General features: G+C 40.3%; 1 protein-coding gene across 1 annotated transcript in view; it reads left to right on the top strand.

Moving 5' to 3' along the window:
• The window catches only part of GALNT14 (polypeptide N-acetylgalactosaminyltransferase 14), a 329,955-nt gene that overhangs the window by 273,220 nt on the left and 32,974 nt on the right, over window positions 1-23,761 (top strand). The window contains exons 7-9 of the mRNA XM_034427962.2: window positions 12,420-12,507; window positions 13,597-13,681; window positions 19,188-19,291. Of these exons, the coding sequence (XP_034283853.2) occupies window positions 12,420-12,507; window positions 13,597-13,681; window positions 19,188-19,291 (277 nt within the window). The remainder of the gene's footprint in view (window positions 1-12,419; window positions 12,508-13,596; window positions 13,682-19,187; window positions 19,292-23,761) is intronic.

The raw sequence follows: 23,761 nt of genomic DNA, 5'->3' as shown, positions 1-23,761 counted from the left end.
TAAGCGTGATCCCAATGGCCTTTGACAAAGACCTGGCTATTTTACCAGATTTGGGGATTGTGAAGTTACTTAAGCCCTGGTAGGTTGGTTTCTGGTTTCCTCCTGGCCATATTACGTTACTTTCTTTACCTTTAGTTTTTATTCTTATTTTACTGGCTGTACTTTAAAAAAAAAAATGTTAGCCACACAGAGTCATGGTTGTGAGATGGCCATGATTGAAATCAATCAATCAATAAAAATAGCAAATTGATTGTTTTATGAATATGATCTACTGATAGCCTGGACTTCATTAAGGGCTGAGATGAGAATAAACATATAAACCGACAAACATTACATTTTCAAAACATTTTTCTCTTAACATCTGGGTGTCTCTGGAGTCTGCATACAAGGCTTTGGGGGTCACCTGCAGTTCTGAGTGTTCAGTAGAGCCCCACTAATTTAAGGTCTCATGAGATCCAAGCCATCAACAGAGAGGGACTCTTTTTTGTTTTTGTTTCTTAAAACCTGTCCTGGCTGAATTTTCCTGCATCACACTAGACCAGGGGTCTCCAATCTTGGCAACTTTAAGCCTGGAGGACTTCAACTTCCAGAATTCCCCAGCCAGCAAAGCAAAGCAAATCTGGCTGGGGATTTCTGGGAGTTGAAGTCCTCCAGGCTTAAAGTTGCCAAGGTTGGAAACCACTGCACTAGACGATGTGAAGGTGACCTGTGATCACATTATAGTGGGTCTTTCCTGTACAAATAAAGCTGTCCTCACCACCACTATTCCACTGTTCACTTCTTTCCACCCAGATTTGTTCTATATTGTTCTTCAGAGAGAAAGGCCACAAACAAAAAAAGGGCACTTCCATTTAGTCTAGTTAGCTAACAATGACCAAAAGACGATGCCCTCCCACATTCTCCCACAACCAGTTGCTGAGTTAATTCCAGCTTCACTTTTTTTTTTTTTTTTTTTTTTTTTTTTTGTTTAAGCCTGTTCTGACCTGGCTTCAGGATCTATCAGCTATCATGCTCACTTTGTTTCAGTTTGCAAACTTGTCTTGAGAATTTGTAAAGAAGCCTGTGTTTTGGCTGAAATGAAAGTTTATTTTGAGCTTCCCCTGACTATACAAACATGGACCCAAAAGAACTGTTCTTGCCCTTAAACAACCCTCCCCAATAATCCTTTCCTTGCTGAAAAGAAAGAAGTGTGGTTCAGTGTTAACAAAGGCAGAATGAAATTGATCAGTGGCAAAGAAGAGCCAGCCTGATGTGATTGACTAAAACAAGCCTAATAAGGAAATTGCAGTGAAATAACTGGTAACACCCCTAATCCCATCCACATTTCTCTGCTTGCTCACAAGAGATAAAGGCTATTTCTAGTGCCCTTGACCCCTCTAAAAAGCAGTGTTTCTTAATAATAAAACAACTCAGACTTACTCAGTTCTCCCTATATTGTCCCAAGATCCTGACGGAAAATTAGAGCCTTAGAATTCTGCTCCCCACCAATACACACATCATTTAATATCTTTATAAAAGATGTTCCTTTCTTTTCCTCTTCTTTTGTAAAATAGAGCGCAATGATCATTGTTTCAGTAGAGTGTCATCCTCCTCCTCAGAACTATGTTCCATCTTCCATACCATGGCAACTGCTTTCAATACTTTCATGCTTGCTTAATTCAATATATATTGGGGCATCTCTTCACTGTACCCTATGTGTTTAGTTATGGAATACTAGCAGAACATTTTACTATCACCAATTGGACTTCTCTTGAGCCAAATTCTCTTTCACTTTGATGCAATTACCAAGTATTAAGCTATTCTTTCCTATCCCAAAAAGCTATTTTGTCCACTCAGTGAGTTTTATCCCACTCATTTTCATCACCATTTTTTCTGATTTCAAAATTGGACCTTCATGCAACTCACCAGTAGTGGGTTCCTCTTACCTTCGCTACCGATTTGGAATCGGGAGCTTGTGCATGGCGCTTCTGCGCATGCGCAGAGCATCCATGATGACATCCAGGCGGGTGGGCAGAGCCTCTCACTACCGCCACTACCACTATGCCCAAACCGGGGCGAACCAGTAGAAACCCACCGCTGCAACTCACATACCTAAGAGTCATGTTTTTATTGCACACATTGTATGCATGCCTCATCTCGATAAGTGCTTATCAGAGGAATGATGTGACCATATGCACACCTCAATGTATTATGTGGGTCTTGTAAAGCACATTCTTCTTTGTAAAGCAGTAGATTTGGCTGAAGATATCAGCATTTTTTCCCCAGATGAGAGCATCACAAAACAACAGTGTATCATTAAGAGGGAAACTGGTTCAGCATATCCATGGAGAAGTGTGCTCATATGCTTTGCTGCTTTTATTTAGAGGACTGATGCATCTACCATTACCAATTTGTTTCAAGCAAATAACTTTTCTTGAAAATGTAATTATGAGGCCCAAGGCATTTTTTTACAAAAAGGAATCAATCTTTGTAATGCCACAGTAATGAATTACTGGATGGCAATATTCTATTTCCAACTGAAAGGGTTTTTTTTTTCTTTTTAAAGACAAATCTTCCTATTTTGAGGAGAGATGTTGCAGGTAGCACATTAAGTTATATTGCTTTATATGAATCAGCCAAAATGAGAAGTATCTTTGAATTCTCCCTGATAATTATAAGCTGGGTGGGTGGAAGGGAGATTCTGCACTAAATCATGAACAATATGCTAGTGTTACATTCTAACATTTAATTTTCAAACAGTATTCAATATTTTGAAGTAGAATAAATTAGTCCTATGGCCTTAGTCTCTTGAAAAGGTCAATAGAATTTCCCAAATTATGTGAGAGTTAAATTAATGTTATGCGGTGCCATGTGAGAAGTTAATAATAGATCCAAATAGATGAAGAAGTTAGGCAGTTAAAGTCCAGAGTGGCCATTAAAAAAATCAATGCCACCCTTCAAAACCAGAACTTATTGATCATGTGATTAATACTATATATTTGATTATTCTCCAGTATTGTTACAGGCATGTTCAGTTGAAAGGATCCTTTCATATGTTCAGCAGCACATCAGGAATATGCAGTGAGGACAAAACATAGATACAAGGAAAAATATGAAATGTTTGATTCATTTTTCTGAAAGAGTAGTAAGCAACAGCAAATGTAGCTGACTTTGCAAGGTGGGTTATCGGTTAAGTGTCAAACAAGATTCAATTATGAAGGTTTGTCCAGAAGTCTGTATGCTGCCATGTGGGAAGCACTTGTTCCTAAAGCACTGAGATTGTGTCACTGAAATATGCTGCATTTTTTTGACAAATTTCAGCTGGTGGAAAGGATTACCTTATACTGTTAATTACTTTAGAAATAAAAAATAAGGAACCAGGTGTGTTCAACCCATGGCCTTCAGGCCTGCCTGGACAGCTAGTAATGCAGCCCCACAAGATAATAAAAATATTTCAAAAAGGGAGTTTATTACTTGTATACATTAATTATATATTTTATATGCGGCCGAAAACAATTCCTCTTTGTACAATGCAGCCCAGGCAAGCCAAAAGGTTGCTTTGAAGAATTCCAGATGTAAAAAGGATATTGAAAATTTAGTTCACAAGTTGAATGTGGATCAGCAGTATAATTCAGTGCTTGTAAATGCTTATGAATACTTATGAAGATGCTTATAAAGAAAGTTGAGGCAACTGGGTATGTTTAGCTTTGGAAAGAGAAGAGGAAGCTGATAGCAATTTTCAAGTATTTTAAGAATTGTTACTGTACACATCTAAGATTCCAGATTAATGTCAGAAAAAGCAGTATGAATAGAAGCAAAACCAATTGTTCCAAAATCCCATGAACTTTCCTTCATCTACTTCAGTGGTGGGATTCAACCAGTTCGCACCACTTCGGCCAAACCAGTTGTTAAATTGCTGGCTGGCACCACCCCACCCTGCCCAGTCACTACTTATTGCCCTTGCACACCTTGGCTGGTGCCTTAGTCACATCACGGCATAGCTGCAACTGCTCTTTGGTTCCCTTACCTTGATCATGTGGCCACAGGGCCCAGCCTGCTTGCCTGCCTTAGCCATGGCCTACGATGCGGCAGCCTCCTGCTTGTCTTGGCCTGCTCCCGAACGCTCGCCTCGGGCTGCTCCCAACCGCTCCAGCAGCAGAACAGGTAAACACAGCTGGGCGCCCCCTTGGCGAAGCGGGGCTGGGAAGGGTGCTTGTCTCCAAAGCCTCCCATTTCTCTTGCACTCCGCCTCCTATCTCTTCTCTCAGCCTCAATCCGTTTCTCTCCTTCTGCCTCCTACCACTTCTCTCAGCCCCCTACTGCTTTTCTCCTTGTGCCTCCTACCACTTCTTGAAGTCCGAGACAAAGCACCTGGTCTGGGCCACAGCCCTCCACGAAGGAGCCCTTCCTGGGGAGCAAAGCCTTGGATGACCTGATCTGTCCCAAAGGCCTCGAGGAGCTCCAGACTTTGCACATGCCTCTGTCGGCCCGAGCGCCCTGCCCTTCAGATCCCAATGGGGCCAATGCCCAGTGGTGGTGGTGCTCTGGGAGGGTGGGCGGATGTCCCGGGCGCCACATGTACACTGCAATGGAGATGCAGTCTCAGCCCCAGCACAGTGTCTTTCCCAAGGGCTACCCACCATCAGCCTTACCTTCATGGGCAGCCACACGTTGGCCCCATTGGGATCTGAAGGGCAGGGTGTTTAGGCTGGTGGAGGTTTATGGAAGCTCTGGAAGGTAAGGCTGATGGTGACATCGGGGGACAGAAACCCTCTGCTCTCAGCCAAAGAGCTGCCTCAGGCAGACACGGAGAGGCTCGTTCGCCTTTTGGGCCTGGTGTGTTCGGCTTCTGCGGGGCCTCCAGGCGAGTGCCACCCCCATGCCTTCTCCTCTGCCTTGGGTCTCACATCCAGCCCATGACAGGAGGACACGCTGCTGCTAGCCCAGCCAGCAGGTGGGCGGACGGCCTTCAGGGGAGATACCACACTGGGGCCAAGACTGCTGCTCTGCTGTGGTGTGCGCATGCAGCCCCGGGACATTTGCATCTCCCCCGGAGCACTGTCGCTGCCACTTTGCAGCTTGCCTTCCATTGCCGCTGCCACTCTGGAGCTCACCTTCTGCCTCCACTGCCACCTTCCGCCTTCCGCCTTCCACAACTGCTCTAGAGTTTGCCTTCTGCCACCGTTGCTGCCACCACTCTGAAACTCACTGTTGTGACCCAGGCCCAAGTAGGTATTATGAGATGCCATCAGTTCTAAAACAAACAGACTTTATTAGAACAGCTGAGAATTAACTCATTCTCAGCATAGTCCAAACTAATTCAAAACAAATTCTTCATAATACAATTCTTCAGCCTTATCACCAATCTTGGTCTAATTAGGCAACCTGCCAAAGGCTTTTCTTGGCAAAAGTTCAGAAGCAGAAGACGCTGATAAGAAATAAATGCAGCAAGACAAGAAACAAATCTTATCAACGTTGTTTTCCGACAAAGAGCCCAAGAGCCATTGCTGGTCTTTTCAGCCTTATGGGAGGGGCAATCATCTCTTGGCCTTACTCCCGAGTTGTCCTTTTTACCTTAGCTGCTCTTGCCTTCTGGCAGTTCTTCTCATGTATGTACTAGGAACAGGCTCCTCCTGTTTCTCTGCCTCTCTGCTGTCAGCCTCTGGAGGTTCTGGAGTCTGCACATCACTCCCAGATGGCCCTGGCCCCATCTCTGCCTCCAACGCAGAGCCCTTATCCAGGCCTTCCCCAGCCTCCAGACTGGCCCATGTTCTTCCTCAGCCTCCTCACTGTCCGACTCCGCTGCCAGCTCCACAAACTGCTGGCGGACCACAACACTTGCCTTCTGCCACCGCCATCATCACTCTGGAGCTCGCCTTCTGCCACTGCCGCATGGGCCTCTCGCCTTGCATGGGGAGGCGGGAGGAACAACTGTGTGGCCAGGAAGGCTGCCTGCAGTTCTTGCAGCCAAAACCAGGATGTCTGTGAACCTGCAAGTATGTATGAGGTCTTCTGCCTTGAGCAAAAGATTGAACTATAAGACCTCCAAGGTACCTTCTGCTAACCTATGATTCTAAAGTCTCCAAGACAAGGGGATTTGCTTAAATTGTGTCTCTGTGTGTGAGTGTGTGTGTGTGAGAGAGAGAGAGAGAGAGAGAAAGAGAGCGAGTGAGAGAGAGAGAGCAATGGAGATGTGGCTTCTTGGGGGTGCAATTTGGAGAAGTATCAAGAGAAATGCCAAAAGGGCAATCATCTTGGGATTAAATTCCAAATGAAATTGGGTCTTCAGGCTAAGGAGGCATGAAGAACTTTCAACTGCAGGTTTCTAAAAATCTTATTAAAATGAATGTCTAGAGGCAGCTCTTTAACTCATAAGTCCAGAGGGCGCAAAAGAGAGAGGATCCCAATGAGGGTCTTAGCTATTTAGCTCAGGAATAACAGAATAACAGAGTTGAAAGGGACTGGAGGTCTTCTAGTCCAACCCCCTGCTCAGGCAGGAAAACTGAGGATGCCAAAATCTGAGTAGAGAGCCTGGGAAAGGTGTCAGAATAACAGAATAACACTTAGAAGGGACCTTGTGTGGGGAGGGGTGGTATATCATTCATCAGAGAAATGGCTGTCCAGTCTTTTCTGAAAAACTTCCAGTGATCGAGCAACCAAAACTTCTCGAGACAAGCAGTTCCACTGGTTAATTGTTCTCACTGTCAGGAAATTTCTCCTTAGTTTTAGGTTGCTTCTCTCCTTGTTCAGTTTCCATCCATTGCTTCCTGTTTTGCCTTCTGCTTCTTTGGAAAATGCATTGCCCCCCTCCCCTTCTTTGTGGCAACCACTCAAAAGCCTTTTTTGTGACCTGCCTATCACACTCTTGGGCAAAGTATGTGAGCCATTTCCTCCTTTCAGTGGTCCATAAAAGTACATCTATAGTATGTAGATGCAGAGAATGAAGTCGAAAAAAGGTGAACAACATTTTTACAGAACTATAGATACATTGAGGCCAGGCATGACAAGGAGTGGCTGGGAGGGGAGGGGCCAAGTGAGGCACCCCTTGACATGAATGACATTGAGTTGGCCCCACCCACCCAGACACATGACCACACAGCCACACCCACCTAGCCATGCCCACAGAACCTGTTGTTAAATAATTTGAATCCCACCAGCCAGTGGGTTGAAGTGGAGTTTCCTTCATCCCAGTGTATTGTTGTGTTTTTTTCTATGATTATTCAAGAACCATTTGTCAAGAGTTCTTTAATTTGGATCTGTGCACTAAAGAGGACTTTAACTATCCCTTCCACCTCTAAAAACTTGCTGTGGAAAGTTTACATGGAAATAAGGTGACCCATAGGATGGATTTCTTGTTCTTGTTAAATCAGTTGTGAAACATGTTTCTAACATATGTTAGAAACATGGAGCTTTTTGAGTAACTCTAACATTGGGACATATCCTCATATTGGTTTGCAGAAACTTAGAGTGTACCAAAACTGTGTTGTGCTTTATTAGTCGAAATCACCAAATTCAGAACCATCAAATTCTGAATTGAACTTTGATTCATGGACCAGGCATTGTTTCATGTTTATATGGTCTAGATCAGTGTTTCTTAAATTGTGGTTCCAAGACACCTGGGAATCCCAAGACCCACTTATGGGTCCATAAAATCAAAATTATTTCCTAGACTATGTTGAAAAACAATATAGTATTAAAATCCTGTCAGGCAATCATCAGGTGTCAATTTTAAACTTTATCGTGGTAAATATAGAAAAATATAACCCATGCAAACAATAGCTCTCTATAGGTCCTCTATAATTTTTAAAAGTAGGAAGGAGTCCTGGGAAAAGCAGGTTTAAATAATGCTGGTCTAAATACAGGCACCTTTTCATTTTTGCATTTATCTGGAAAAATGGATATTATAGAAACATACGTTCAATGGCCCAATTTGCTATCTTTGCCACCTGCTTGTGGTGAATCTGAAATTGTCTACCAAGTTTCATCTTTCATTTAACACATGACAATCATAAGGTTTCTTTTTCTTCATTTTTATCTCACTTTCTTTGGCCTCATTTTCTCTTTCTGTCACTGAATCTGATTCTGATTGGATGCGATGACACACTGCTATGTATGATATGAGAAATTTGTGTTATAAATAAAACAACCTTCCATAATCACAACTAATGGCAACAAGGGCAAATGACATGAAAGAGTGTGAAGGCAAATAATTAAGGAAAGGTGGCAGACGGCATTAATGTCAGGCAGATGCTTTCGGTGGTGAATATTATTCATTGTGGGAATACATTCAGGCAGCTATTTCTAAATGGTTATAATACAAGGGTATGAAGGAAGAGGAAGAGGAGAAGAAGCATTTTTGTAAATTGATTGGAGGGAAAGTCTGCATTGAAGAGTGAGAAGAAGACTGTGTATTCATCAATAGACCTATATAATTTCCAATCCCTACCACCAACCTGTCGGAAGAGGAGAAGCAACCATGAGATTTTCTGAGTTGTCAGTAGCAATGGGTGGAGCAATAATGCAACTATATCACACACATAGATATAATGACATGGGGTTTTTTTCCTGGAATTGTGTGGGGGGGATTTCTTTGATTTTTAGGGCTGTATTATCTCTGTTTTCAGATTTCCACAACAGTTTTGGAGTATTTATCTTTCCCAAAGAATGGGAAATTATTCCTCTGATTTCTGGCAATTAGAAGAGAGCTATTTTGGGAGAAAAAACCATGTTCAGTGATAGTAATTTCTGATATCTTCACTTTGAACAAAAGCTCAGGGAGCAATTACAGTGAAAGGCATCTCAGCCTGAAACCCTGGTTAATTGTTCTAGTTACAGGAAGCAAAACTGGGCAAATATTTGTATTTAATCATTCTCAAATAGTTCTGAATGGCTTACAAAATATATGTGTGAATGTGCCCCTGCATGTCTGCATATATCTATCTACTATTAAAACTCTTGTGTCTGTAACCTTTAACTGGGCAAAATAGTGCATCATAGCATAGGGCAATACTTTTCCCACCAAGGTTCCTCAAATGAATTAAGAGAATGTTGGGACCCATTTCTCCTGTGGGAATGAAAGTTTGGAAAGTTCTTGCCCTTTCATTGCTATAAGGCAATGAGGGAAGTTGCAAGCTTGCAGGTAGAAAGTCAACTGGGATCACAGGATCCCAACTAATGGCAGGAGTGAGACAATTGGCTTTGGGGTAATGAAATATATCCAGAAGGATAACTCAATGGGTCATGGATCATTTAGTAATAGAAAAAGCTCAAATTAAGGTATAAGGCAATGTTACAGATTTAATTAAGTTGTCATTGGTTAATTAAGCATCAACATTCAAACCTTCCTGGAGTTTTTCTACATACACCTCTATCACTTAAACTGCTTCCTGGCCAATTTCTCAAAAAAATATTTCTGATATAGATTTGGAATGTGCAAAATGCTGTTTGGTATGCAAAGTCACCATCTGGAAGTATTTAAACTTCAAAACAAATGTCAACTAAACATATTTTGTACACTCTTAAAGGATCATGCTTGCTTAGATGTTATCTTCATGCTATTGAAATTACCTTTGCTGAAATGGATGCTATATACATTTAATGTAAGTAAGTACATACAGTACGTAAGGACATTTAATGGAAGAAAGCCTTGGATGGAGCCATCATTAGAATTCAAGTATTTTTGGATGGAAATAGCAAAATCAAAAACTATTCATATCTGTTTGCAATATGATTACCAGTGCAACACATATTTGATTCTAAGTGCCTATGGCATCTGTTCACCCATGAAAAGTGATCAAGCCAGAATAATATAACTATAAAAATGCAATCTTATTTTTTTATTATTATGAGGAATTGAAGCTGGGATTGTTGTCTCTGCTTGGGAAAAGCAGCTGTGGCCAGGTAAAAATGTTTCCCACCCAACTTTCCCAAAGCTCAGTAAAGCTTCTGTTGTTTCACAAAGGGCTGTAAAAGTTTACAGCCCAAGAAACCTGAGAGATGGGCTCATGCATGCATTCATTTACTCATAAGCATCCACACTTGCATTCCAGCTGCCTGGCTAAATCAGCCACACCTTGGGATTTCCAAGGACATTCTGGTGTCCAGAAGAAACCATACCCCATCCAGATCCTTAGCTTATAAATGGGGGGCAGGGGTGGAGGGTGTTGTAGGAGAAAAGGAGATAGCAAACAGCTTACAAGTAAGAGCAGAGCTTGGACCCAGACCTGGAGCTTGGCAGCAATTAGAAGAGGAGCAACTATACTGAAAGCATTTTATCTCAAGTAGTGTAAGAACTTTTGGAAAAAGGCAAAGATTGTATGCTGCTTTATGGATCTTGAGAATTTAAACTGAGTATTAAGACTGCATATAAAGGACTGAATATTAAAGACATACCGGTACTTACATGGCAACTTCACCTTGCAAAGCCTAGAACTGACCCAAAGCAATAGGCTGTTGTTGGGGAAGGTATGTGCTGCATAAAGCATTGCGTACAGCTTTGTTATGCTGTGTTATGTCCAGTCCTTAGAAAGCATAGAATCCTCACATTTATGAAAAGATAGTTATTTTTAACAGGGCAACTTAATAGCTTGATAAGTATTCAAAAATATGCATATCCTCCTTTTGGTTGCTTTCTTGTTAGTCCATTGGCAGTTAGCAGCACCTATTAGGTATGTATGTATGCATATATTTGCAATCCAAGCACAAGAATATGTTCCAAATTGATTGATCTGCATAGTGATTTGATGAGATCCTCCCTTTATTGGGCTATATGCATGAAGTGCTGTTTGGGAAGGATTCCTAGCAGGAGAGAGAGGAATGGATCCGAAGACCGTCTCAGAATTCTGCTCATCTGGAACCTTCCCCTCCCCTCCCCCTCCCTTTCCTTGCCTCTTCCCTCCCTCCCCTTGCCTTGCCTTCCATCAGCAACTGCCCTGTGAGAAGAATCCATAAATGGAAAGAGAGGGAGGAAGGCACAGATTATCCTAAAAACATGATTTGTTAGAACTTAGAACCTAAGAATCTCTGTAAAAAGGGGTAAAGAAGAAAAATGAAATCTATCCCATAAACCTGCTCAGTAGGAATCTGCCTTTCCTTCCTCACATTCTGTGTTATGGCTGTTGTATTTTAGTTTTAAATAATAATCATTTTAATTTATTTTTTTACAATGTTTATATTGACTGTAATCTGCTTCAGGAAAATTTTGATCTTAAAAAGCAAGATGGAAATCATTGCAATAAGTAAACAAACAGTTCCAAAATATGTATAATTCTCCATGAAATGATTGAACAAAATCTCTACACTTTCTCAACAACGAACAGTAAATGTAAGGTTTGCAAAAAATAATTATCACAGGAGATGATGTCTTGCTGTCTAAAAAGTCATTAAAAGCATTTTGACATGTTCTTGCTTTTTATGAATGCTTCTGCTCTGCGTGTTACCATCCCACTCTTGAAACATCTTTAACTCCCAGAATTCCAAGAGAGTACAGACACTGGTATTATACTGCTACTAGATTGAGTGTTTGGATTTGTTATTTAATTTGGTGCCCAATAAACTCATTCATACATTAGGGGGACCTTCTTTCACATGGAAGGATCCTGTATCTATTTACTGATGCTGTCAGAAAAGATCTCAAAGTGGACAGTTAGTGCATAAATTCTGACTGCTGATCATATGAGAGCAGAAAAAGACTCAAATATACTAAAAGGATTCCCAATCACTATGGTAACATATGCATTAATTGTACTACAGCTCTGGTCATTTTTCTGATTATTAACTCATTAAATAATGAATTGATTTTTTCTGAGAGAGGAATCCCTTTTTTAATAACTCACACATTTTTGTCACATGGCATCATTTGGGATGATGCACAGCCTTTCTGTGAGAACAACAAAAGGCTGCCTATCATTTGTTTCCCAAAAAATGATATTCTGTTGATTCTGATCTAGTAGCACACCCTTCCTGCTTCTCAGTTAAGTTTACTACAGCTAGAATGGGCTAGCTGTAGTAGAAACTGTTTTTCCTTTCAAAATAGCAAGAATAAGGGTCCCCAACAATATTTAGTGACTAAGTATGCTGTAATATTTGTAAAATTAAGAGCACTAAACTTAAAAGAACATGTGGAAGAAAATTGACCCTAAAATAGAACCAACAAATTATAAATATTCTATTACTTTTAATTCTTGACTGTATCCTACAAAGACCTCTCTCTTTTTGCCACTTTCACTACCTTCTTAGTTGCCATCATTGCATCTGATGATATAATCATATTTTCCCCAGATATTGTATATATTAGCTTCAGTGCTTGAAAATGCAATAGGTCTTCCATATAATCAATAAGCAAAAGAAAGTCACATAAACCATCTCCTACGGGCACATTTATTGTGTTAAAAAGATAATGGCTTTCAAGAAACTTAACCTGCTTTCTTTGTTATTATCAGGATCCAACCCATGTGGTGAGTCCAGTTATTGATATCATCAATTTGGACACCTTTGCTTATGTGGCAGCTTCTTCAGATCTAAGAGGAGGTGAGTATGTAATCAACCATAGACCCATGATAATTTCGACAAGTGTATGAACAAAATGTATAAGAAATGCTGAGTGGTATGGAATTAATAGAGACACTCTGATCATGTATTGTTCACAATATGTTAACTCAGTCCACAGCTTGGATTGTCTAATATGTTTTCCCCAATCCACATAAAAAATAAAACCATATAGTTCCTCAGAACATAATAGGAAGTTATACCTATCAACTAAAGAATAAAGTCTGATGTTATGCCAATGCCAAAATAATATTTTTAAATATGGTACTTGCTCTGAGGTTCGTAGCTACAGGTTCTTGGTTTAGTGAAGTAAACAATGACTTATGAAAGATTTCCAGAATTGTTTTTACCTAAAAAAAAAATGGAAGAGCAAACCAGCTTCATATACTAAGATAGTAATTCTTTTAATTGACCAGTAGAGTTTAGTCAAGATTTTCTTTCGCTTTTAATTTTTCTTAGCAAGCCTTTAGTGGATACTTATAAAATCAATGTTAACTTGTGCTAATTCAAGTTCTCTTTAATGTCCATCATCACATCTGTATTGTTATAAATATTTCTTATACCATAATAGACAACCATGATCATCCTCAACTGAGACAAAGCAGAAATATAAAATGGTCTTATTGTTTTTTAAAAGAAAAATCTAAAATATTTCCTAACAAGTTTTACAGAAAGTGAAAAAAATAAAAGGTACAAAAACATTGAAAAGAAATATATGAATGCCCCATTATGTGGCATTAGGGATTCGAACCGCTGAACTGCTGACCTATCAATCAACAAGCTCAGAGTCTTAGCCACTGAGCCAATTAGTAGAGAGACTGCTAAATATCAAAATAGCATTATAACAATGCATTAAAAATTGTTAATTGATGACACACTTGTAATCTTTCCACATGTGACCTCTATCTGCATTCTTGTCAGGTAAATTTAATAGTTTTTATTACTCTGAAAAGTTGCTACCAAACTCCTGGTTGTTATTATTGTATCCTAAATAATGATATTGCTTGAAAGTTCATGATTGCAACTAGTTGACATCTGTTTCTTAATCTCTTTCTGTGCATTCATATTTAGGATTTGACTGGAGTCTTCATTTTAAATGGGAACAACTTTCTCTAGAGCAAAAAGCCAAGCGAACAGATCCCACAGAGCCCATCAAGTAAGTGACTAGATTCAAAATAGGAAACTCAAAGCCATCACAAGACTTTTTTGAAGTGGGAAAGGGTCAATTGCATACTGAGGAGAGTGCCAGCTGATTTTTGACCCTAAGCATGCTAAGCTATTGGAAATCTTTTCTGAAACTTCAGTTGAAAGAAGCCTAAATATACGTATTTAACCATTGTTTCATGAGAACATTTTCGATTACCAATACTTTTACTAATTAGAAGCAAAAGAAGCATACAAAACATGATGGGATACATGCAGTTCCTTTTAGACGCACCATAAAAAATTAGCACAGAGCTGACAGCACTATTTCAGCCTTTGAATAGAGTATGGAAGCTTACCTTGACACTTTATCCTCCGGTTCCTCTTTGTTCAGTAGGTAAAGTTCTCAATTAGGTAAGTTCAAGCTCTTTCATATCTCTAGATTCCTCTTCAGACATTCAGCCCATATGTGCAGAGATACTGGATTCAGAACTCAAGTGCCCTTGACCCCTTTTAGTTCAATGTAAACTCTTATAGTCCTTTGTGTATGTGATAAAAGTCCAGCCATCTAATTGCATCATGGAAATCTCCCACCACTGTGAGCTTTCAGAACTGGGAAATTTTATTTTCCACCAAGAAAACTCCTAAAACTCCTAATTTAGTACAAATAAAATTGAGGCATAGCATCTCTGCATGCAAGCAGCAATCTTAGCAGAAAGGACTAACAAGAACTTTCCCACCCCTCAAGACTTGCTCTTTCAATCAATCAAGAGTGCAAGAAAGCATATTTAGGATTTTTTCAGTAAGAGTACTTGGACAGTGGAACCAATTATTCAGCGAGGTGGTGAGAGTCAACAGCTACAGGCTAGACAGCCATCTATTGGGGAGGCTTTAAATTGGATTCTTCACTGAACAGGGATTTGGATTTGGACTCTGTGCCCCTTTCCAACTCTATAATTCTTGGTGCTTCAGGCAGGCTAATGCCTTTCCAACAAGACTTAACTCTTCATTGACCACAGAATAAAAAACTTCTCTTTTTTGTTGACCATGATTCTAGTAGCTGGAGTGGTAGAATATCTTCTCTCACTTTACAGCATTCTCTTAATTGAAAAATATCCAGGGCAAAAATGCAGACATTATTTTCCTTACAAATGACTTTACTGTGATTGTTAACCAGTACAGTTTTCTTCCATTTAACAACCACTTGTTCAACAACATGTGAACAAAGATACAACAGCATTGAACAAGTGGCATTTATGACTGGTGCTCATAGTCACATGTTCGTGATCTGAGTGCTTGTAATCGGCTTGCACCTATGACGGTTGCAATGTCGTGCGATCAGTCATGTGATTGCCATTTGTGATCTTCCCTACCAGCTTCCCACAAACAAAATCAGTGGGGAGGCTGGTAGGGAAGGTGACAAGTTGCTCTGTAAGTTGTTCACACTCACCCCTACCTGGCAACAACCCTAGTTATATTCATGCTGCGCCTTGTCAGCCATCTGCACTCCCTTCCCCAACCAGCTGCAGCCATGTTCAGCTGCAGTTATCCCGCACTGTGCCTTGCAGGCTGCCCAAATGCCCTCATGACCCTTTACAACCACCTGCTCACCCTCTCCACCCAATAGCACCCTTTCTTTCCTTCCTTCCTTCCTTCCTTCCTTCCTTCCTTCCTTCCTTCCTTCCTTCCTTCCTTCCTTCCTTCCTTCCTTCCTTCCTTCCTTCCTTCCTCCATCTCTCACAAAGTGACTGGGCAGTGAACAAATTACTATAAAAACAATTTTAAAAACATACAATGTACAATAATATTATAAAAGGGTAAGAGAGAGCATCAGTTCATAAATAATGGAGCCATCTAATCAAATTAACAGTCCTTTGCAATCCCCAGCCTTTTGACACAACCAAATCTTAAGGGAATTTCAGAAAGTTGGGAGAGATAGGGTTTGTTTTACCTTAAGAGGGAAAACGATGTTTCACAGGTTGATGCCATGGCTCATCTCCTGGCTCCCATCAAATATAGCTCCGTTACAGATGCAATCCGCAATGTATTTCTTCTGCTAGCCCTGATGTAATCAGGGCAAAGTGATCCCTAAACAGTCCAGCCCCAAGGCATGAAGGGCTTTAAAGATTAAAAGCCGCACCTTGAATTGGATCTGGAAGCAAACTGGTAAAAAATGCAGCCTATGACGCAAAGGTATAACATGTGCTTCTCTAGGGGTACACAACTGCTGCATTATATATCAGCTGAAGCTTCTGGATATTCTTCAAGAGCAGCATTCAACATCACCCATAGCCCATCAGGGAGGAGACTACAGCATAAATGATCATGAGCAGAGTCTCCCAGTCCAGGAAGGGATGCAATTGATGCACAACACTAAATTGTCCAACGGCCCTCCTAGCCAATTCTGTCACCTACTCTTCCAACAGGAGTCACAAGTCCCGGAGGAACCCCAAGTTGCATACTTTGTCTGTTCCAGACAGTGCAACCCAGTCCAATATCAAAGATGGCATAGCCCCAGAATTGGGCAAGCCCCAAACCCAGAATCACTCAGTTGTTTCCATCCAGTTCCCCTCTGGCTCCAGAAACTGGGTAAGACATCAGCTTTTGCCAGGGGTAGAGTCAGTGGTGAAATGTAAAATTTGTTACTACCGGTTCTGTGAGCGTGGCTTGGGGGGGGGGAGTAATGTGACTGGGAGGGCGTGGCCAACTTTTTTTTTCTTACTTTTAAAAGCGTTTTTTCTACAACCTGTTCGGCTGAAGAGGTTGTAAAAAACGCGTCTGATGATCAGGCAACTCAGCTGGGATCATCAGAGGCTTTTAACAGCATTTTTTCTACAACCTCTTCGGCCGAACAGGTTGTAGAAAAAATGCTTTTAAAGCCTCTGACGGTCCCAGCTGAGCCGCGCGATCATCAGAGGCTTTTTTTTTTTACTTTTAAAAGCATTTTTTTGGCTGAAGAGATTGTAGAAAAAATGCTTTTAAAAGTAAAAAAAAAAAAAAGCCTCTGATGATCGTGCGGCTCAGCTGGGCATGGGGGGAGGGGGGGCGCAGGGATTTTTGCTACTGGTTCTCTGAACCACCCGCCGCCATCGCTACTGGATCGGGTGATCTGGTCCGAACCAGGAGCATTTCACCCCTGGTAGAGATATATAATTGGATATCATCAGTGTACTGATAATACTAACCATATGGTATGAGCTCACCCAATATTTGTATACATGCACACACACAGAGAGAGAAAATGTCTCTCTCTGAACTTTTCTATTAAATGTCTGAACTTTTCTATTAATCACAGTTTAATCATTAGAATGCTGAAAAGTCCCTTTGAGACAGCAAACCAGGTGACTGGAGAAAGTGGCTGGTGTGGCAGGCATAGAGCACAATTTCCTGTGCATCTCATCTTACTCAGTACTCCTTTTTTTTACCTTTGTTCTCAGTTAATCTAGAGGAAAGTGGGGGGTGAGAAATAATTCTGTTTTGAAATCAAAATTGAGCCAGTTACAAAGGCCTTCCATAAAAGCCCTGCCTTTGTCCTCCTGAATAAGTGTTACTCCCTCATTTAACCTGAGGCTTCTACCAGGATAGGTACAGAGCCCCTGTGAAATAATGTCTTGTAAATAGCCCCCAAGGGCTAAATGCATTTTTAGCTTGTAAACCTATAATCAGGGCTGCAAACTTCAGGCTAGTGGGGGTTGTGTTGATAAATGCATTAGCCACACATTGCACACTGGGGGAAAGTTATGACAGGAAAATACCAAAAGTTTTTGAATCGTTACTTGGACCCATCAATATTTGTATGCAGGTGGAATCTTTTTTGGATCACAGATTGCATTTAGTCAGAGCTAATTTTTTAAGGATCATCATGAATTAATCCATCATGAATTAAACTGAAGCAATGCTTAGGCAAACATCCATCATGAATTAAACTGAAGCAATGCTTAGGCAAAATAGGCACTAACTTCTCATCTACCTCTTAAAAATTCACTTTCATGAAAATCTAAAAATCTACGTAAACTTCAGTTACATTCATACAAATAAAATTCCATATCTTCATAAATAAATTAGGGGGATTATAAATAATGGAGCCATCTAATCAAATTATTATTCCTTTGCAATCCCCTGGCCTTTTGACACAATCAAGTTTTAAGGGAATTTCAGAAGGTTGGGAGAGATATGCAGATTATTAGGGGGCTGGAAGCTGAAATGAAGAAGGGTTGCAGGAATTGGGTATGTCTAGTCTAGTGAAAAGAAGGACTACGAGTGACCTGATAGTTGTGTTCCAATATCTGAGGGGCTGTTACAAAGAAGAGGGGGAGTCAACCTATTTTCCAAAGAACCAGAAGGTAAGACAGGAAGCAGTGGATGAAAACCAATCAAGGACAGAAGCAATCTAGAACTAAGTAGAAATTTCTTGACTGTGAGAACAATTAATCAGTGGAACACCTTGCCTTCAGAGGTTGTGAGTGCTCCATCATTGGAGGTTTTTAAGAAGAGTTTGGACAACATTTATCTGGTATAGGGTCTTCTGCATGACCAGGGGCTGTACTAGAAGATCTCAAACATTCTTCTTAACTCTCTTGTACTGTTATGACCCTTTCTTGCACATGACAGTAAACCCATTTAGACATGTGTTCTGCCTGGGTTGAAACCTTGTGCTAAATTGAAATTTGTTTAATCTCAATTTATTGAAATAAGCCAGTGATTTGGTTAATTAATTAATTAATTAGATCATATGTTATAATACCAAAATCAAGCAAAATACCTTATGGCTTATCATAGCTTGTGATCCATAACATGTTTTGTGAACCTTCTGACACAAACCTACAAAGCTCATTCTCCATTCAGTGGTTGGACTTGGGGAAGCCTCCCACTGCCTTTGATGACAGGTCTCAGACTTGTAGCACCCTGGGCTATAAATGGATAATCCAAAGGAACACATCTTGCAAAGAACTCATAGGAAGAAGTTACAACACTTGAATAGTGACAAATACTCTGTTTCAAAGGGAAAGTATAGCCTAGCAACTTAAGACAACAGAGTTTCAGTTCTTGTTCTTTCATTTTTTTTCCAATATGAAAAGGAGGAGGCTTGCTTCTTCTCCATAAGAAGAGCCATCTGAACCTGTTAATCCTTTGGAATTTTTTTAACAATTTGGAATACTTTTTAACAATCTGAGAAGCAGCTCCCATGCTAGTCTTTTCCAAATCTCAGTGTCATGAGGAGGAGGAATATTTTTTGAGTGAGAATCTAACCTTTTCTTCCTTACTAGCTGTACCACAACAGAAATGCTACAAAACCTTCATGGAGTTTTGCTGGGGATCATGATCTTGCCAACTGGAAATCCTTCAACAGTAACATCTTCTCCCTTCAGTACAATTATCAAGATAATTGCATACTTACATCAAAGAACAAAGTAATATTGATTGGTGTCTGCCTCTGTATCTATTTTACATACCTAATATTTTCTGCAAAAGAGTTGAAATTAGATTTTTTTTCCTTTCCTTCTTTCCCAACCATTTAGGACTCCTATCATTGCTGGGGGACTTTTTGTGATTGACAAGGCCTGGTTCAATCATCTGGGAAAATATGATGCTGCAATGGACATCTGGGGTGGGGAGAATTTTGGTAAGTCACTGCTACTTTGCAGTTATTGATAAATGTTTTTTAAAGATGTAAGGGGGGGGGTTTGCAGACCTGGATATGAGAGCCTGTATAATATAGTGGTTAAGCTTTGGACTGGCAACAGGGAATCCAAGGTTCTACTTTACCTTCTACTCTCATCTGCATAAGCACACTAGGTTTAAGGAATGTAGACTTGGCCTTGGGAATGGGGGACTCAATAGCAGAAGACTTTCAGAAAGGTTACTCAGTCCTGAGATAGAAGAAAGTGTGAGAAAGAAAATCAAAATAGCCCCACTTTGATTTTATTTGGTATAAGATGAGGCAGGAAGAAACTCTGACCAGCTTTTAGATTTTGTTATTCTGCTCAGCAATTATAAAGAGCATCCCTGGAGTTTCTGCTATGTTTGTTTCTTGACTATGCCTACTTCAAAGGGCCAACACAGAGTGACTTGGGTCAGGTATCTATCTCAGCCCAAATCACCTTGTAGGATTATTGTTGTGGGGAAAAATGAGAGGAAGGAGGGCTACTGCTGCTAACTATGCCAGTTTTCACCCTGAAAAGAAAGTAGGACATAAATCTAACCCATAAATATCACTCAAAAATCTCTTCTCTGTCTAATGGAAGGTTTGAATGTTCCTCGTGGATTCTGTGTTCTGTGGTTTTTAGTTCCACTGTTGATGAGATATTTTTGTTTTTAATCCACCATACACATTTGGAAAATTATGTGCCACTCAGAGTGATTGGAGAAGTGATTGGAGAAGCTTATCAGCCCTTATCAGATCAATCAATCAATCAATCAATCAATCCCAGTTATGATTTGCCGGAATTCAAAACGAAAAAACTGTTTTGATATCTTTGTTAAAGTGCTATCAATCCATTCAGAGCTCCATTATTGCCAATTCCTTTGTAATCCATTGACAAAACTGGCTACTCATGTGAAGAAGCAGACAATCTTTTAGGAAGAAGACAGGTGAATGAAAAAAAGTTCGATGCTCCTGGTACTGCACAACAGCAGATGCTGAGACATTTTAAGAGAAAGAAATGGGCCATAACAGAGTTAATTCAAAAGGTCTGGTAGGGGTTTCCCATGGGATGCCTCTAATTAGTGCAGTATATTGTACTAACATGTCACCTGACAGAACTAGCTCTCCTTCTGGGGAGAAAATTTTATTGTGGCCATGGGAGGGCCTGTTACATGGGTGGATTCTTAGCATATGTTGTGTTTTCTGGATGGTTTATGCTCTGACAGCATTTTTTTGTTTGTTTTTAACTCCCTGGTACCCACAGGGAGCACTTCAACATCTAAGTCAATAAAGGGAAGTTAGAAGCAATAAATCTAGGCAAGGGCTTGCCTGGGTGCATCCTGTTCCAAGGGGGTAATATTGCTGCTCTTTTCAATCTGCTCCTTTATTCCGACTTCTGGCTTATAGGAATCAAGCAAGCGTGTCAGCCCACATTGCTCAATCCTTTTGGCGTAGCTCAAAAATGCCAGTTGGTTTCTAAGCTACGTACAAGGTTCTAGCATTAGACTAGTCTTTACAAAGCCCTCAGTGCCTTGGCCCGTTGATGTCTTAAGGACAAATCTTCCATATGTCCTTCCCCATATATTTCAGCCGACAGCTGGGGCATTAACACCAGATCTTTCAGCAGTAAGAAGGCAGGCAGGTAGCTGCTGTGAAAAGCCTTTGTGGGTGGGCTGTACTCAACAGAGCAGAAAAATTTCCATGCACGGATTTCTTAGGTAGTTCACAAAAACATGATTCTTTCAAAAATATTTCATTAAGAATTAATGGTCCTATATTTTATTTTGGCTTTACAGTATCGTAAAGCAGCTTTAGAACTTGTTATTTGTTTGGATTTTAAAGACTATTTTAAATGGACTTGCATTTGCAGCTTGCTTTTGAAATATTGTTTGCTATCCAGAGAACCTTTTAAGCACTAGATCAGCGGTCCCCAACCTTTCTGGCTTGGCGGCCCAGCTGGGGGTGGGGAATAAGGAACCGAGCCACATGAGCAATGGGCCAACACGCATGCAACTTGACTTGTGCGAGTGGTGGGCTGGAAGACACGCACAGCTCAACTCATGAGTTGAGCTACGTGTGCGGGTGCACTGGCCTGCCGTTCACGCAGCCTAGTTATGAATAGGCCATAGCCCAGTAGTGGGCTTTTAAAATAAACAAGCAACCTTTTGCTATTCTGTACCATGTTTCCCTGAAAATAAGACTCTGTCTTATATTTTTTTGAATCCTGAAATAAGCGCTCAGCCTTATTGCCATGCGTTCAAAAGCCCAATTAGGCTTATTATCAGGGGATGTCTTATTTTGGGGGCAACAGGGTATCGTAGAACAGAAGTACATGGCTTGAAGTATAATGACCCAAGTTCCCTAAGTGGGTGCCATATTGTAATTGCCAATGTGATAGACTAGGAAAATGATGAGATACATGCCTTAACATTAAGGAAGGACGGCATTTAGGTTTTAAAGTCCAAAATGTGCTTTGAAATGATCATGAGCATGATACCTGTCAGAACATCCATAAAGAATCTGTGTCTTTTTTTGGGCTTACATAGTAGCTGCACTATTTCAGGATATTTGTTGTACTCTATCAATGCTTCCTTAACTCAGACATGCATTTCCCTGAGCTCACAGCACTGCCTTGTGAATTGAGGAAAAGATGCAGCTTCTTTATAAAGGTGCTGAATGATGTAGAGTGCATGCCGCATGCATTCCAGAGCATCCTATCTACTTTGAAATTGCACATCCCTATGTAAGATACGGTATAATCATATTTAACTAAGATTTGTTGTTTGCTTATAACTCAAGAAAGAATGATTTCTACACCAATGATTGTAGATAAAACATAAAACTAAATAAACTTAGATAAATATTGGTATGGTATCACCAGCAAGAAAAGTCAAGTGGGAGTGACTGGACAGCAAGTTCCAGTATCCTCTCTCAATCCCAGCAAGTGCAAAATAAAAAGGCCTTGCCGTCTTCTAACTTCTGAACTGTGATTTCAACTCCAATAGAGGAAGAAGAAAATAGCAGAAAGTTATGAATCATACCATTACATTAGTCCTGTTTTGATCAAAGGCAAACTTGAGATGTAATAGGAAAAGATCAGCCTGGATCAGGTCATGGCCATTTTAGTCTAGTCCAACCAGCTGCTGCTTACTACATCTAGTTTTGCCTGTACTCCATGGTGGTGCTAATATATAGTCACCATGCCTAGCAGCCATTAATGGGTTTTGGATAACACAAAAAGTGGTACTAGCAACTAGGGATCTTGGATTGGCCATATGGCAAATTTGTTTTGCCTCTGTTCCCTAAGAAATTCCCAGATTGTTGAACGGGAAAGGTAGTGACATTGGCTGCTGTTGTGCCTGCCTAGAAGGGTTGATCAAATTGTGTGGGTTTTATTGCTGCTTTTATTTGTGGCTGCAACAATGCTACAGAGCAGAGGAAGCTAACAGTGCTACAGCTTTGAAAAAGGAAGGGAGACATGGAAATAGCAGAGAAACAGATCTTAAGCTGGCACTAATACTTTGACACCTCAAGGGAGTGTGGTTAAGTAAGGAAAAATAATCCTTGTCTTCAGAGATGCAACAGCTTAGTGAACCAGTGAAACAGATGCTCCTGTTCTGTGGCAATCTCATCCATTGTCTCCCTCTCCCCTTGAAGCTTTGCACATGAGTGTGTCATTATACAGTACATTTTCTTTCTTAATAAGTAGGGATTGTATATACAAATAGTTGTGGGCCATGCTGCTTCTTGCTGAATTGTCCTTTTCCACTGAAATTTCCTCTCACCAAAGTAATCAAGGTCATATAATCAAGCAGTCCCAAAAATATCAGTGCTAAAATGGCTTTGTGTGTTTGTGTAATGGAATTGGCCCAATAGCTAGCCTGAAAAAGAAAAATGAAAGTTTGCTGGAGTCATGCAGGAAGGACATGCATTCAGATAACAGGCTTGGGGAACAACGCAAAGCAATGATTGTATTTTATGATTATGATCATGATTTATCACTTGTTGCTTGCCTGCACAATGAGAGCTTATGCAATGGAGACAAATTCCTTGTGTGTTCAATCACCTATTCTGTTCTGTTCTGTTCTGTCCTATCCTATCCTATCCTATCCTATCCTATCCTATCCTATCCTATCCTATCCTATCCTATCCTATCCTATCCTATCCTGCAAATCTGAAAAGGTAAAATATACCCCTTTTTTGAAAAAAATAACAACAGAAGACAATCTTCTGCTGAAGGCTTCTGTAAATTTAAAGCAAAAACTTATAATAAGAGAATTCAAGTTTGCTATCTGAATAGGACAGAAAAAAATATCGACAATTTTCAGCTTTGGTATTGGAGAGGATTGAGAAAGGTAGAAGTTAAAAAAAAAGGATGACCATCAGTTAGATATCTGGACTCAGTGATTTTGGCAATAGTCACGCTGTTGGAAGATCTGAAGGACCAAC

The sequence above is a fragment of the Pantherophis guttatus genome, chromosome 1 (assembly GCF_059756535.1).
Source record: "Pantherophis guttatus breed Tessera chromosome 1, ASM5975653v1, whole genome shotgun sequence".
NCBI lineage: Eukaryota > Metazoa > Chordata > Lepidosauria > Squamata > Colubridae > Pantherophis > Pantherophis guttatus.
This window is presented reverse-complemented; position numbering and strand designations above follow the sequence as displayed.